This window comes from Vigna umbellata, chromosome 1 (assembly GCF_029865625.1).
Source record: "Vigna umbellata cultivar VRB3 chromosome 1, Vumbellata_1.0, whole genome shotgun sequence".
Taxonomy (NCBI): Eukaryota; Viridiplantae; Streptophyta; class Magnoliopsida; order Fabales; family Fabaceae; genus Vigna; species Vigna umbellata.
Window position 1 is genome coordinate 15,457,428 of NC_142165.1, and position 14,214 is coordinate 15,471,641.

Genomic DNA, 14,214 nt, shown 5'->3' on the forward strand with positions numbered 1-14,214 from the left:
AATTTAAAAATTAATTATGTTTCAACTATGGTAAATTAATAATAACTGTAAATTAAATATAATAATGATATTATTCTTAGTAACACAATTATAATTATTTTATAATAACAATGATCATAATTGATATTATCACAATAAAATTAAAATTATGAAAAGAAATACCTCTTCAATAATATTATATTTAATTTCTTAAGTAATATATTATAATATTATTAAAATAGAAATTCATTATATTATTTGGATCTTATAATAATAATAATAATTATTATTATTATTATAAAGTGATAGAATTACTAAAGAACAAAGAGAAAAAAAAAGATAAAGTAAATAAAAAAGAAAAGAAATGAACACATGTTAAATATGAGCATGGTAGTTATTTGTAGGTGTACCTAAAACTCAATATCTTATTCATAAATGAAATGGAAATACAGCATGAAGGCTACCAAATGGCATCGACATAAACGAATGATTTAGTGATGGAATTGTAGATATGGAATCCATCAAAACAGGGACGAGTTTCTGCCATTTATTCTGGAAAAAACAGCAGATACATATTCAAGTCTACACGCTGGAGGCAGCACCAATGTCAATCACGAAACGGTACCGAACATCATTCTTCGCAAGACGATCGATAGCCTCGTTGATTTTGTCTGGTGTGATTACCTCAATGTCACTCGTTATGTTGTACTTCGCACACAGATCCAACATTTCCTGAGTCTCTTTTATTCCACCTATGATGCCACCTTTTACTGCTCTCTTTCCTGTCACAACCAAAATACTTTTGTAAATAAATACAAGGAACAACACACTCTAAAGTCCGTATTTGCAGCTTTCTACGTACATATACAGCGAGATATATATAAAAAAGTTTATCTTTAATTAAAGTGGAATTTCCGACCATAATCTTAAACTTACCAAAAATCAACGGGAAAGCCGGCAGTTGGAGGGGCTTGTCCGGAGCTCCCACCAGAAATAAGGTGCCGTTTATTTTCAGCAATTCCAAGATGGGTAACAGAGGGTGGTCTCCAGAAACAGTGTCCAGTATGAAATCGAGGCTTCTCCTTGCATCCTGTCACCACAAAAACTAAGTCATTTTCCTTACTTCCCATGGCCTAAAAACGAAGCAGATGAGAAAAAACAAAATCAAAAACCTGTAATTGTTTAGGGTTGGAGCTGATTATGAAATCATCAGCACCCAAACGTTGCTTCGCTTCAGCTTCTTTGGAAGGAGAAGTGCTTATGACGGTAACATGGTGCCCAAATGCCTTCCCAAATTTAACGGCCAAGTGTCCCAGCCCTCCCAAACCCACCACTCCAATCTTTTTCCCCGGCGTTGCCACCAAATCGTGATCTTTCAAAGGAGTGAACACTGTTATTCCGGCGCACAGTAGAGGAGCCGCCGCATCCATCGGTAGGCTCTCCGGAATGTGTACCACATACCTTCACATCAGAATTTCATATATTAAAACAAGGTTTTATGTATAGACATACTGATATTAATTCATGAAAAAATGAATTTCCTTTTCATATAAAGTGATGAAAAAACCTGTAATCTGCAATAATGAGCTGGGAGTAGCCACCGTAGGTGATGCTTCCATCCCAGAAGATTCCGTTGTATATAAGCACCATCTTATCACAGTAGTTTTCCTGATCTGTCTTGCAGTGTTCACAATCCAAACACGAAGCTGCCATACACCCCACACCCACTCTGTCTCCTTCCTTGAACCCCTGCACATCGCTTCCTGTCTTGGTTATCACCCCAATGATTTCGTGCCTGCAAACAATCGACAACCTCTGTTAATTAACCAGTCACTGAATTAACTGATCAATTAACACAAGTTCACTTTTTTTACTTACCCAGGTACCACAGGGTACTTGGTGATGCCCCATTCATCTTTAGCATAGTGGAGGTCCGTGTGGCAGATTCCACAGTACAAGATCTTTATGGTAACATCGTTAACACCGTTCTCCCTGCGTCAAATCAACTTCCTTCATCGACGATGATGTAAGAGAATGAAGAAAAACACTGATAATTAAACGTTAGCATTACCTTCTTTTGAAGGTGTAGGGGGTAATCTTGCCGGAAGTATCATGTGCTGCCCACCCAGATACGGTTACTGTGTGATTCGGTGTTGTTGTAGTCATCGTGATGGGAAAAAGATTACACTTTCTCTGTTTGTGACTTTGGAAGCAGTGAACTCCACAGTAGTGATAGCCGAGAGAGTGTGATGAACTCAATGCCACCCAACCTTACACATTTTATAGACACAAAAAGGTAAAATTAAAAAGTTACAGTCTTTTTACATTAAATCTCACCACATGTCGTGTCCCTATCATTTTCTTCGGCCCTTTTATTTTATTATCTGTTGCATGCTACCCATCCTCTTAATTAATACTGGATATTATTTTTTATTTATCATCAAACTACCCTTTAATTTTATTTATTAGCACATATTTTTTGCAGTAAAATGTTCATAATGATAAGTTAAAAAAAAGTAGTCTTATGTGACCCTTTTATTAAATGCTTATATAATACAAAATTTAACACTAAATTTTATTTCAAAATAATTTTAAAATACTTTTATCTTAAAAATATAGCACAAGAAAAAAATCTCATTAAATTTTTTAAAATGGCTTTATTATTTTGACGATAAAAATTTACTTAATTAATTTTAATAATGAAAAAAAAACGCTCTTTTATCATGTAGGAAACTTACATGTATTTTTATTTAAGAGATGATATTTTAGATGGATTCAACTCTAAACTACTCAACCCTTTTTAAACTGATTCTAGTAGCTGATGCAATTATCCAAATTGACATATAGAAAATCTTTTAATTTTTGAAGTTTAAAGTATGTAAATTAAAAAAAAAACAGTTTATATTTACAAGGGTTGTTGGTGTTTTTCAAAAAAAAAAATTGTTTATTCTAAAAGTATGTTATCCTCTATAAAAGCATGGTGGGTAGCTAAATGAAGTACTGAAAGACACGAAAGAAAAAAAATATATTTTGATTTTGAAGAAAAAAGTAAAAGAAAGCACTTTCATGGAAAAACTAGGAAGCTTTCTAACTAAATTTAAGATCATGGTTGTTGGCTGCAATATATATATCACAAAAGACTTTGACTCAGTTCTTAGTAAACTGGTAGTTGACAGAAAGTACCCAGAAATTGGTAGATATGGTGGGGAGGAAGAAAAGACTCGTAGTCTATGAACCCAATAGAATAATTTTAATATATATTTTCGTAAAAAATCAACTTTTTCTTTTGTGAAACATTCTCATTAAATATATATAACAGTTAAAAAATTCCTGCCCTGTAATTTAAATTAAAATAATAAAAATGAAATAAAGATTTTAATTTTGCTTTATGAAAAAGACAAATTTGTCAGTGGTCCTTTCACCACTAATTTGCAAGGCGACAAATCTACGGTAGCTGGTTGTGATAGTTACGTCGAACACATAATATATAACTAATGACAAAAGTTAGAGCAACAAAATAGAAGATTAGAGTATTCATAAACACTGTCAAAATAAAAAAAACAAGCATGTCTGTTAGTATTTATTAATAATAAACGAGAAAGATTAATATATAATTCTTTGTCTAACTTCGATACTTGGAAACTCCCTAGTCTCATTAATTCTCTGCATTTAACTAATCTTTAATTTTCTGCATTTAACTAATCTTTAATTTTAACTTTTTAAGCTTACGAGATATTGCATTGTACCTGCATGAATTTGTAGTGTATATTTAACTTATATATGGTTAATATCATTAATAATTCTTTTCCATTTTTTATCAGTATGTTTTTTTTAAAATAGATTATTAGAATATTAAAAGAAAAACACTGAGTTGTTTATTTAATATCTTAAAATTTATCTCGTATCTACTTATATTATGTAGCATTATTACTCTTTTTAAAAATCTAGTTAAAGATTCAAAATCTTGGCGTTGTAACTTTATATAATAAAATAAATTAAAAGAAGTACATATTATAATTTTATATATGCATTAATCATTATTTTTAACAATAAACCATGTGTATGAATAATATTATTAAAAAATTATGTACTAGATGAGACAAATGTATCAATTAGCATCAAACTAATGTTTTAATACTGTGAATACACTCATATGTGATATAATTTCGAAAAAGGATAATCAAATAGACTGAATTATAAACAAAAATATGAAAATAATGGGCTTCCATCTCTTGAAACAACTCATACAATGTTCCTATGTCAGCAAAAATGGCCACACTCAATAATTTGGAAATCCAAATGCCAAGGTTCTAATCTTTACCTCCTAAAATTTTTTTAACTCATTTCCACAACCACACACTTGTATATCTTGAAAATTTTGTAACACATTTCTACAACCACACACTTAGATATCTTAAAGATTGTGAAACCCTATTCCACAACCACACATTGGAGAACAACCAGACAAATGAAAAGAACATGATGAATTAAGTGACGCCAGGGGACAATGTTTTTACCAGACATTTCATCAAGCATCTTGTGTGTTAGGTTTATTTCGTCACGTTTAACATAAATGAGTGAGGTTTTTGAAAAAGATGTGAGAGAAGTTGGTAGTTTTTGACAATGAAGGTGTGGAGGAGTGGCCAATGCGGAAGGATGAGAGGGAGACACAAGATTTGGTTACTCGTTGGGTGACATATTTGCTGGGGAATGAATTGAATTCATACGTGCTCTCTTGATATTAAAGGTTGGAAATTATATATACTAATGCAAATATTATTTTATAAATTAATTTTGTGTAATTGGATTAGATTTAAAATTTAATTCTTGACAAATATAAGAGTTTTAAAAATCGGTTTTATAGATTGAGTCAAGCATAAAATTTATTTCTTAAGATTGTCTTAAAGAGGTTTTTCAATAACAATTTATATGGTGCAATAAGGAAAATTTGTTTCAAAAGATTTGGTTGACAAACTTGAAAAAACCATTTATAGGCTTAAGCAAGCATATCAATTTAATTTATGAATGTATACCACATAAGTTTTGTGAAAACTGTGTATTTCTAATTTTGTATATTGATAATATTTTTTTTGTCAACAACGATAAAAAAAATTATTACATAAACCAATATATTTTAGAATTTAACATTTTAAGATAAAAGATTTTCATATTACATTTTTTTTTGTATTAGACATATACATATACATCAAGATTCTCAGTTATTCTTGAATTGCTTAAAAAATGTTATAAAAAGATATGTCATGCAAGATTGTAAACTAGATAATACCCTTATGGCTAAAGGAGACAAAATTAATTTTGATTGGTGTCCTCAAAATTCGTTTAAAGAAAATAAAAAATAAAATATTCATTATACGTCAACAATACGGAGTTCACATATTCCTTACAATAAAGAAATGTTAATATTTGAGTGGTTTTGGACTGTATCATTAAAAAGCAATGAAACGTGAAATGTGGTATTTGTGAAGAATAAAACACCAAATGCTTACACATTGAAAGGTTGAATCGTGTTAGAAGTCTCACATCGACTAGAGAAAATGTCAAATTAAAATATATAAGTGAGGTGCAAACCTCATCTTACAAACTGGTTTTGTAGAGTTAAATTAGACTTAAAGTTCACTTCTAACAAATCAACTTGAAAACATTGAATATTTAAACTAGGATTTGGCTAAATTCTAAGATAGTATAATACATACTAGACTATTATTTCTAGAAATGTTATTTTATTAAGTTGAATCTATAACTTCTGATATTTATTATATATATATATATATATATATATATATAATATATATATTATATATATATATTACTTCCATTTTCATTTACAATTGTCTTTTAATCATATAGTAAAAACTAACATAATAAAAGGTGGACAAGGAGTTTAGCTTAGTTTTAGGGTAATGAAGGTTGAGTCGTGGATTATTTAAACGGTGTCGTTTAGCTCTGTTATAACTGAATAAAATATATTTTGCTTTTAATGTTATATTTAAGCGACAACGTTTTTGCTCCTGTAATATATAGTTTATTTTGTTTATGGTATTCAAAGCTTTCTATTGTAATAGTTGGTCTAATCAAAAGTTGTTGATAGAATTACTTCTTTTTTTTTGTTCTTGTTTATACGATGCTGCAAAGCTGATAATCTAAACACGTGAAATTTTATAACTAAAAAACCGTAACATTTTAGTTATATCATACAAACTACGAGTTATCTCAACTTGTGATAAAGTTTCATTGAAGTTTTGGAATGATCCAACATATAAAAATAATTCAATTAAATTCTAATTATTCACTTATGTAATATTATAGTCAGTTTGAAACAAAAAAAATAAGATGTATGTAGTAACTTCAATAAAATATTTCATTGTAATTTATTATTACATTTTAAAATAAATGTACATATCATAAATATATTTTTTGAAACTTATTTGATATAATTGAGATAAATAAGGTACTAAATATAACTTCAATGAGACTGAAGTTGACTAATCCAATAAATGTTAACTTAATTGAAGTTGTGAATGTTTCATATTTTTTAATTCATCAACTGAACTCTTCAAATATTATTCTTCAAATACATTTGGACGATGATGAACACCATTATATTATTTTGAGTTTTTAAGTATAAGCTTAACATTAATTAGCTTTCCATTATGATTCATTGTATCATTTCATTCATGTCTTGTCTATTTCTTTAAATTTAATATATTTTTATGGGAAAAGCTTGATATCCTTACAAAATAATATTCTCAATAAATGACAACACAATATTTTCAATTGTTTAATTTTTTCTACAACTACAAGTAAGTGTCCACTCTTCATTTTCTAAATAATGTGAAATTCTTCATTCTCTTCTTTCATCCATCATTGTTATGACATAATCACAACATGCATTTGTTTCTTTTTTTTCAATTATGTTTGTTGCAATTACTACATTTCATTTATAAAAAGATGATGTCTTTTTATTCCGTGCATCTTATGCTATGTCAAAATCACATGATTGATAAAATATTATTTTTGATCGAGAAGGTAATGAATTTGAATGTATCGAAGCAAAACAAAAACAAAAGAACTGTGTAAAATATAAAGGAAAAAAAAAAATGTTAAGAAAAACACCTGAGAAACTTTGAAGACTATAAACAGTTACAAATACACTATTTCATTAATTACATGGTTTCTTATAACAATAAAAAGTAAAAAAAAGCAAAACATCGTCATTTAAATATAATATTAAAGATAAAATATATTTTATTAAATTATAAAAGAGTGAAATGATACCATTTAAATAATCCAACATGTCCAACATCATTACGCAACTAGAGAAGACCATCACTATAAATTAATTTTGAAAACTAATCCTGAACACATTATTTTAATTCTATTTATAAAAAATAAAAATAAAAATGCGAACAAGCCATGTCTTTTATTCTCACAACAAAATCTTGTTTTAAAATAATGTTTTAAAACACTATTTATAAATTTCTTTTATAAATTTTCCAAATTCAATCCAATCCTATTATTTTAAAAAGGAATCTTCCTTGAATGGCAAAAAGCACAACTTTTAAGTTTTTTCTGTGTTTGCTTATGTCATACACGTGGAATATTTGTGAAATGGACTTTGAATCCAACGACCTATCAATAAAGTATCCACACACAACAATTTCTTTATTTTTTTTTTATTTTTACCTTTCCTTTTGATTTCTTCCATTCGAGAAAAAGAATGCAATATTTATAACAATATTTTAACACCGGATTTTATATATAACTTTTTCAACGTGTTTTAAATATTTTTTCCTTAATTTTTGACTTTTAATATATTATTTTCGATGTTTTTAATTCTCAATTAATTTAACATTTTAAAAATAATATTGCATCGTAATATAATTTATTTACAGAAATCTAAAACATATATTTCTACTACAACAATCTCCTTAATTCAAAAGTTAAGCCTAATACAATTATATATTTACAAACATTTATTATTATTCTTCACCAGCATAAATAAATAAATAACTTATTTTACAGTTCAAATTAAAAAATAAAAAAGTATTGATTCATGAATCAACTATAATATTCACTGTATCAAACAAATATCTAAAATATATTTTTTATGGTAAAAATATATACTTAAAATTTTAATCCTAATAGAGTTAATATATTTATAAACATTTTTTAATCACATTAATAAATAAATAAATTATAACACACATTTTTAAACACTAATAAACAAATAAAAAATATTAATCAATAAACTAATGAATAGAATATCCTAATATTCACTCTACGAATATATATCCGATTTTATCTAATGGTCACTTTTACAAAAAAAATCATATATATATATATATATATATATATATATATATATATATGTATATATGTATATATGTATGTATATATGTATATATGTACTAAAAGAAGATAGGATGATAATATAAAAATGATTGAGACTAATAGAAAGATAAACTAAAGAAGGATCTCAATTTAAAAGATATAAATAAGATAAGAAATATTGACTGAATTATATTACAAAAATAATAACATGAGAAAACATTCGAAGAAACATCCACAAATATTTGTACACACATTGCTAAAAGATTCACTTGTATATAATTTTAGAATGAGTGATTATAAAGGGAAGAGTAAATAATAACAACAATATAACTTTATTATCTTTTAATAATTAATATTTATTTATCTTTAACAACAATAATTATAATAATATATGTATATATTTAAAGAAAGATATAACTTATTATTTATAACTTATATATTTTATATACATCATCTATATACAACTTATTATTTATTAAAACACATGTAATTTTGTTTACTACTTTTTAACTTGAAGCAAACCTTATACAAAATATAATGATAATTTTCTAAATTTTCTATCAATAAAAAAATAACAAGAATACAAAATATAGTTTTATTTACAAAGATTTAATATATATTTTTTGATTGTAAAAGTGTTATATTTATTATGCTTTTTAGTTACAAGAAGATAAATAAATAACAATACACAAATAAACATATAAAAAATAATATTAAGAAACCCATAGATCACTATCCTAATATTTACTTATCTTCAACTTTATCAAAAGGTTATTTTTATAAAACTAAATAATATATATGTATATGTTTAAAGAAAGATAAAGATAAATTAAAATTTGAATCTTGTTTTAGCCATATAAAGATGAAGAATGATGAAAGAAAGAAATAGGTTAATTGAACATTGGAGATAAAAAAAAAGGAAGAGAAAACAGTAAGAAACGCAGAGCAGAGAGGAGAGAGATCAGAGTTGTTTATGCTGAGAGGGTTCGTCCCAACCTAAGATCGTTTCCCATTTCATTCTTTCACAAGAACCCTAATTCTTATTTATTTTCAATTTCAAACTTTTCACTTGTTTTATTTTTTCACCTTTTCCTTCTTCACTCATCAATCTCTTCTTCACTCTCAAAATAAAAAAAAGCGAAAAAGCTTAGAAACCCTAATCATTAATGGTTACCACTACCAAATCTCTCAATCATCCCAATCACCACTCTTCGGCTCCCTCGCAGATGCAGTCCGATGCCAACAGCCCCAAGTTCCCGCGAAAAAATCTTCCTTCGCCCTGGGCTCAAGTGGTTCGCGGCGGAGAATCGGAATCCGGGCCTGGCATTCATCAATCCCCGCCATCAACGTCATCCTCTACCTCATCACTGATTACGGACCAGGCCCTCTCGTCTGATTGTTCTCCCAAGGTCATTCCACCGTCGCCGGCAATGGACAATTCTAACACGGTTGGTGTTGCCGATAGCTCGGATGACGCCGAGGACAATGCCGATCGTTCTAAAAAACCCGTTTGGAATAAACCCTCAAACGGCGTTGTCGTCGAAACTGGGCCGGTAATGGGTGCTGAATCGTGGCCCTCGTTGTCTGCCTCCACCAAAGGTTCTGCCAAATTGCCAGCTGAATCGTCCTCCAAGACTGTTGCTGATGGATCACTCTCAACTTCTCAGGTTTGGTTCAAACACATTCCTTAATTCTCTGCTTACTTCAGGTTTGGTTCAAATACATTTCCTAATTCTCTGCTTACTTTTGTTTTCTTATTTATAATTCTGTTTTATTTGTTCAAATACCGAGCGTTGTAATTCTGTTTGCTTTTTCTTTTATATGAAAATATAGCAAGAATAATACCCAACTATAGAATTCGGTCTATGTATAATGCTTCCAATCTACCTGAATCTATGACCACAAAACCCTATATATTGTTTTTCATGTATCAAAGAGAGTATGTGTGCCTTGGTGAAGAAGGATTTAAAATCCATATTAATTATGGTAAATGGTGGGTACTGGTTATTTTCTCTTGGAGTGACCCTTTCTGTTATGTTGTAGGCGCCAATGACTTCACAGGCTCCTCAGAAACCCTCTAATACTAATCCAAAAGCTAATCCTGCAACAAATTATAATGTGCCTGTTAGACAAAGATCGATGAAGCGGGTAGGTGGCAGTGGCATTGTGTCTGGTCCTTCCCAGAGCAACTTCTCCAATCCTCCACCTCCACCGCCACCGCCACCATTTCCTGTATACCATCTCCCACCAGTTAGCTATGGTATGGTATCAATGGTACCAGAGCCTGCTCCAAGAGATCATTACCGGAACAGTAATTGGGACCCAAGACCAATGGTGGGGGGTTTTGTGCCTGGAATGAATGAATATCGTGGTTCATCTCACAGGAGTTATTTTGGGCATAGTCCCCGAGGAGATGGTTCCTATCATAATAGCTATGGTAGCAGGCATGATCAAGATCGCCGAAATTATGGGAATAATAGAGACACTTTTGTACCTCAACCAAGGATGCCTCCAAGAGGATTACTGAGGCACCCACCTCCCAGCCCTGCTGCTTTTGTGGGCCATCAGCCCATTGGACCATTTGCTAACCCCATGGGTTTTTCTGGTTTGTCTTTCTTCTTTCCATCATTTGTCTTGGTATAAAATAAAACACACAGTAATGTTTTTCTTCTGTTCTTGTTTTAGAGTTTTATTACTATCAGCCAGTAACAATGGACCAGTTTACTGGTATGCCTTATTTCACGCCCAGCCCTTCTCCTACAACATTCTTTCCAGCTGCTGACTCTGCTCTCTCCAATATGATACAACGCCAAATTGAATATTACTTTAGGTAATTTTGATCTTTTGTTTATTATTTATTTAGACGGTTGATAAATCTTCATTCATTCTCAATTTGTTTTCTGCAGTGATGCTAATTTGGTGAGAGACGAGTTTTTAAGGTCTAAAATGGATGAACAGGGTTGGGTTCCTGTTACTTTGATAGCAGTCTTCCCTCGAGTAAGTTATTTTTTCTCAGTTAAAAAGTACATCCTACATCTTTTGTGTAGAGCCTTTTAATGTTTTTCTTCTTGGTTTTAGTAAATCAATAAATCTTTGACTATCGATAACAATTCTGTAGCAATTTTGTTTTTTCTTGTTTTCTTAAGATTATTGTGGTTGAAGATTTTCCTTACACAATCTATTTGGCCTCAGTGTTTTCGTACACTTTTGCTTATATATGACTACTTTGACTATGTCTCTTACCACGAAAGATGAATTTTTCTCTTTGAAGTTATTTATTATTTTACATATTCTGTCCGTGTGGAATTAAGTCTGTTCCAGGTGACCAACACTATGGTACTGGTGCATGTGATGCATAGAACTGTTTAGGATGATCATGTGCTTTTGTGAGCTTTGGACGTCAAGTTTGCTCTTCATCCAATTCAGCTTTTGGGATTAGTGTATTTTGTTTTTTTTGTTTTTTTTCTATACATGCTTATCTAGAATAATAAAGGAAACACTCACATCATTAGTACTGTCAGTTATCATTTGTTAGTTTATGATGTCTCAGAAAATAAAGGACATATACACCAGTTTTTGAGTTAGGATGTTAGAAATAAAAAGTATGATTCCTTTTAGGGTGTGACAAATACAATTAGGAGATAATAAGATCTCAAAGATTGTGAACTTTTCTTAGCGATCATCAGTTTGTAAAATCACACAAACCTGAAACCGAGCTTTGATTGTATATGGTAAGATCTAAGTGAAATCTTAACTATCATTCGTACTGATAACTACAAAGAATATAAACTTTTCTTTGTAGCTATCAGTATGATTGTTAAATCACACAAATCGAAGCTGTGCTATAATTGTATGTGGTGTGATCTATGTGAAATCTCTGGTTCGTAGGATTGTGGAATCAGCGAGTTTTTTTCTGCTTTGGCAGATAGAACCCTCCAAAATGTCTATAAGATCATTGGTTGTAGGATCTTTCTTCTTTTAGATCACTAATTCTTTTTTTGAATTTGACCATTTTCCTAATGAAAATGTTTAATCGTTATTATTAACTGATCAGTAATATGGTATGCTACCTAGGGTGACTAGTGATGAAATTGGATTTTCTGAGAAGTCTCCTATCTAGTGTTCTATTCGTCTTCGTATTTTGTAACTTCGAATCTTCATAAGTACTTAGCACTTTAGGTTTGTTTTTGCTCTATGTACCGTATTTTTGCAGGTTAAAAGTCTTACCACTAATGTTCAGTTGATACTGGATTCTATGAGAACTTCCACAATAGTGGAGGTGCTGGTAAGTTGTCAGATAATAGTACTTTTTACGTGTCAATACTTCATTTAAGTAATTTGCACTGTATTTTAATTTGTTTTCTTCTAACTGCAGGGTGACAAGTTGAGAAGACATAATGACTGGATGAAATGGCTGTCTTCTAAAACACGGTCTGGATCTACTTCCACTTCATCGTCTCCCCGTGGATCAAGATCCAATAACTTGACAGCTAATTTTCAAGCTATAACCCTGGAAGAAACTGCAGAGTCATGCAGTCTGCCTCAACTCTCCAATGGTGGTGCTACAGGAAGTAGCACTTAAACTGTATTTAAATAATCTACTCAGACCAGATTTCTTGACCTTTTTGGGCTCCAATATTCAAGCCTGTGGTCTTAGGTTGTTTTTTTTTTTTTGAGGTGATGGGAATAGAGACTGTGATGGTTGATTCTTTCAACAGTCTCGATTTTGATAGTAATTTTGAGTGAAGTAGTGGAAGGAAATAAGAATTATTCACAATTGTTATGGTAAAAAAAAGAGAAGAGAAAAACTGATTAGAAAAAGAAACCTAAATTTTTTTATTGAGGCTGATTTAACGGGATTATTGATTTGTATAGCTTATATTTATTTTGTTGAACATTGCCAATTTTTTTAATGATTTATGGTAGAAGGTGTAAATAATCTCTGTTCTTTATTGTGTTTTGAGTTTTAAATTTATTTTGAGTTATGTGCTATCTTTTAAGGGTTACATATTGTCTCTATCAGCTTATGTTTTTATTTAGTCTAATTTTTGTTCTTACAGTGGTTCACAATATGTTATTTCTTTTTACTTTTAGATTTTCATGTAGTTTGAATTGTTGTGCATTTAGTTTTTAAATACTCAGGGTTTTATCAAATATGCATGTTTTTGTTTTAGTATATGATAATGTTAGTAACTGGTATTTCAAGTGAAGGTATTAATTAAATAATTGTTTTTTTATTAAGGATATTTTCAATACACCTTTATTTCAATCTTCTGTTAAAAATTGAGTTAAATCATAAATGAAATGTAGAACTATTTGTCATCGTCCACGTAAAACTAAACTCGACTGGTAACTAGCAGTCGAGTTTTAAGTTTAAGATTAAAATATAAATGGATAAATTTTGTAAATTATACATTTTGTTAATATATAGTTGTTTAATAGGTTGAATTGATCCATCAATTCAACTGCTAAACAATAACTTGACAAACAACTAATTAAATCAATTTTAACATTAGTTGAATGTACCTTGTCTATGTACATGGCCCATTTTTTCAAGGTACATAAAAATTCCTATTATAATTATCTGTTTAGAATTATAATTATTGATTGTTTGAGTATTTATATAAATTTGTGTGAATATATTAATGCAATTAAAATATAATTAATATTATTTCACCATTCAAACCAAATTACAATCATGGTATGCGCAATGCTATGACTGTTACAATTAGTTATTGCCATGCTTATTTTGAATTAAAGATGATAATTTTCATATTCATTCCTATCTCTTAATTTTAAAATACATATTATTAAAATTAATGTATGCACAAAAAACTTATGTACCAAGTTTAAAAGTAATTAATTTTATTTTATTATGTGGTT

At 29.6% G+C, this 14,214-nt stretch overlaps 2 protein-coding genes across 2 annotated transcripts; one reads left to right on the forward strand and one right to left on the reverse strand.

Annotated features, from left to right (window-relative positions):
• Positions 1-384: 384 nt before the first annotated feature.
• Positions 385-2,234, reverse strand: LOC124822181 (putative cinnamyl alcohol dehydrogenase 6). The gene is made up of 6 exons (XM_047294153.2): positions 2,051-2,234; positions 1,858-1,971; positions 1,547-1,774; positions 1,152-1,440; positions 916-1,069; positions 385-761 (listed from the first exon to the last, which is right to left on the reverse strand). The coding sequence occupies exons 1-6, from the start codon at positions 2,143-2,145 to the stop codon at positions 562-564; spliced, it is 1,080 nt and encodes a 359-aa protein (XP_047150109.2). The 5' UTR covers positions 2,146-2,234; the 3' UTR covers positions 385-561.
• Positions 2,235-9,229: 6,995 nt separating this feature from the next.
• On the forward strand, positions 9,230-13,270 carry LOC124821017 (la-related protein 1B-like). The gene is made up of 6 exons (XM_047292814.2): positions 9,230-9,998; positions 10,375-10,936; positions 11,017-11,161; positions 11,238-11,328; positions 12,545-12,616; positions 12,707-13,270. The coding sequence occupies exons 1-6, from the start codon at positions 9,498-9,500 to the stop codon at positions 12,911-12,913; spliced, it is 1,578 nt and encodes a 525-aa protein (XP_047148770.2). The 5' UTR covers positions 9,230-9,497; the 3' UTR covers positions 12,914-13,270.
• Positions 13,271-14,214: the final 944 nt, after the last annotated feature.

Bases quoted from the DNA above. Each gene is read 5' to 3' on its own strand.
- LOC124822181 (XM_047294153.2), bottom strand. From the start codon at position 2,145: ATGACTACAACAACACCGAATCACACAGTAACCGTATCTGGGTGGGCA. The intron at 1,775-1,857 runs GTAAGTAAAAAA...GATTGTTTGCAG, and splicing joins AAGTACCCTGTGGTACCTGG to GCACGAAATCATTGGGGTGA. The intron at 1,070-1,151 runs GTTTTTGATTTT...TTGTGGTGACAG, and splicing joins CCAACCCTAAACAATTACAG to GATGCAAGGAGAAGCCTCGA.
- LOC124821017 (XM_047292814.2), top strand. From the start codon at position 9,498: ATGGTTACCACTACCAAATCTCTCAATCATCCCAATCACCACTCTTCG. The intron at 10,937-11,016 runs GTTTGTCTTTCT...TTCTTGTTTTAG, and splicing joins TAACCCCATGGGTTTTTCTG to AGTTTTATTACTATCAGCCA. The intron at 11,162-11,237 runs GTAATTTTGATC...TGTTTTCTGCAG, and splicing joins CAAATTGAATATTACTTTAG to TGATGCTAATTTGGTGAGAG.